The sequence below is a fragment of the Apis dorsata genome, unplaced genomic scaffold (genome assembly GCF_000469605.1).
Source record: "Apis dorsata unplaced genomic scaffold, Apis dorsata 1.3 scaffold_82, whole genome shotgun sequence".
In the NCBI taxonomy this organism is placed as follows: domain Eukaryota; kingdom Metazoa; phylum Arthropoda; class Insecta; order Hymenoptera; family Apidae; genus Apis; species Apis dorsata.
Genome location: NW_006263380.1, coordinates 1,494,134 through 1,496,044, shown reverse-complemented (window position 1 = coordinate 1,496,044; position 1,911 = coordinate 1,494,134). Strand labels below are relative to the sequence as shown.

The 1,911-nt window shown below is 42.4% G+C and overlaps 1 protein-coding gene across 2 annotated transcripts in view; it reads right to left on the bottom strand.

The window, feature by feature from the left end:
• Positions 1-234: 234 nt before the first annotated feature.
• The window catches only part of LOC102680975 (ataxin-2 homolog), a 56,192-nt gene continuing 54,515 nt past the window's right edge, over positions 235-1,911 (bottom strand). For both annotated transcript variants that reach the window (XM_006611070.2, XM_031508255.1), the window contains one exon: positions 235-830. In XM_006611070.2, the coding sequence (XP_006611133.2) occupies positions 250-830 (581 nt within the window). In that variant the 3' untranslated portion in view covers positions 235-249. The remainder of the gene's footprint in view (positions 831-1,911) is intronic.

Below are 1,911 nucleotides of genomic sequence, written 5' to 3'. Positions count from 1 at the left end.
TTCGTTTTAGAAGAAACGTGATTTTCCCCATTCTTTTTTTTTTTTTTTTTTTTTTTTTTTTAATTAAATTTAGAAAGAATTCGTCGAAAGGGAATTAGAGATATTCCATTAACAGCGAGAGAGGGAGGGGGGAAAAAAGAAAAAAGAGAAAAATTCCATCGTGAACGACGCGTTCCTCTCGTTAAGTGTCCGAGGCGAGGAACGAGCGTAGGAAAAGGAGGAAAAAGGAAACGAAACAATCCATTTCCGTCACGAGGGCGAGAGAGAAGCGAGGGAAACGGCGAAACGGTCCGCGGGAGATGAAAGGGACCCTTCCCGTCTAATTAATTTGTTCGACTGACTCACCCTCGATTCTTCAGGTTCCTCCCTCCTCACGTTCTGGAAAAGGACGCTGCCCATCTGAACTTGAAGATTTTGCTGCAGCAACTGCGCCAACTGCGGATTCTGCGACAGAATCGCGGGATTCTGTTGCAGTAATTGAGCAAGGGCCGGATTCTGGACCAAGATCTGGCTCAGGGGCGTGTTGGTCATCGCGTGAATGGATTGATGATGATGCTGATGCTGCTGTTGCTGCTGCTGTTGTTGCTGCTGCTGCTGCTGCTGATTCGACTCTTGTTGCTGGTGTTGTTGTTGGTGGTGTTGATGCTGTTGGTGCTGCTGTTGCTGTTGCTGCAGATTCGGAGAATTGGCGTTCGACGTCTGACAGGATTGAGACAGGTTACCCGGGGGTGGATTGTGTCGAGGTGGGCTTTGGGGGGTGTGCGGTGGCGTCGGTGGGCTTCCTGGCGCCATCGAGGAAGCATCCTTTTCCTCTTTTACTTTTACCTTCCCTGTAACACGAGGTTTCAACATTTTTTTTTTTTTTTTCCCTTTTTCAGTCAACAACAACGAATCGAATTTCGATAAATCTAAATGTTACTTCCTTCGTATTACGAGTTACATTTTACATTCTTTCGCGTAAAACTTTTTCAATAAATTGTCGATCGTTTTTTTCTTTTTTTTTTTTTTTTCGAAAAATTGTTCGAGCAGTTCTTTCCTTCCCAAGTTTTTCAAGCTTTCGACTCTTCGACCTGCTTCCGCCGACACCTCGAAGAGACTGGCCAGGAGGGGCTAGATTTTCCGAGATTTCGGAAAGCTGGGTGGGGATCGGTTCGTTCGATTGGCCGAAAACGGGAATACGGGTCGACGAATTGGGAAACGCGACGACTTGGACGGAGGTAAAAAAGCGAGCGAGGGGAAGTTTTTTGCCGATCGAGGCCGAGAGTCGTGAAATTGAGACGTCTCGACGCTGAAAAAGCCGCAATCGACTGCGGGAGCAGGTACATCTGCCGATTCCCTAAACCACCAATTTTCATTCATATCCTTCTTCTACTAGATACTCCTTCCATCCAAATTACGTTTAAACGATATTTATATATACAGTGCGACGAATCTATTTATTTTTGAAAATTCAGAATTCTATTTCTGCCCTATCTCTTAATCCCATTTATTATTATTTATTGTAATTCGTTTTCTCGGTACAACTATATATACAATAGACACCCGTCCACAACGGTCAACTGATAATAAGGAAGTGTTTTAGAGAAAGTGAGCATTAGCGACCACTGGTTGACCACAGTCTGGATGCTTTCCATCCACGCCGGATAGTCGGCCAAGAAATAGTCACTGGTATAAACTAACTTAAAGAATTTCCATTACAGAAAATCCTTAAAAAGAAAATGACTACGAATACTTTAGAATTCATTCCTTTGACAAAATTGATTTCCCTTCTCATCTGATTGAAAAGCAATCTAATTTTTCTTTTTTACTTCTCTCTTCGTGGATTGAAAAAAAGAAAAAAATAACAATAATTTTTATTGTTATTTTTATTGTTTTTTATTAACATAAATCTTCAGCTTCCAACGAGAGCCG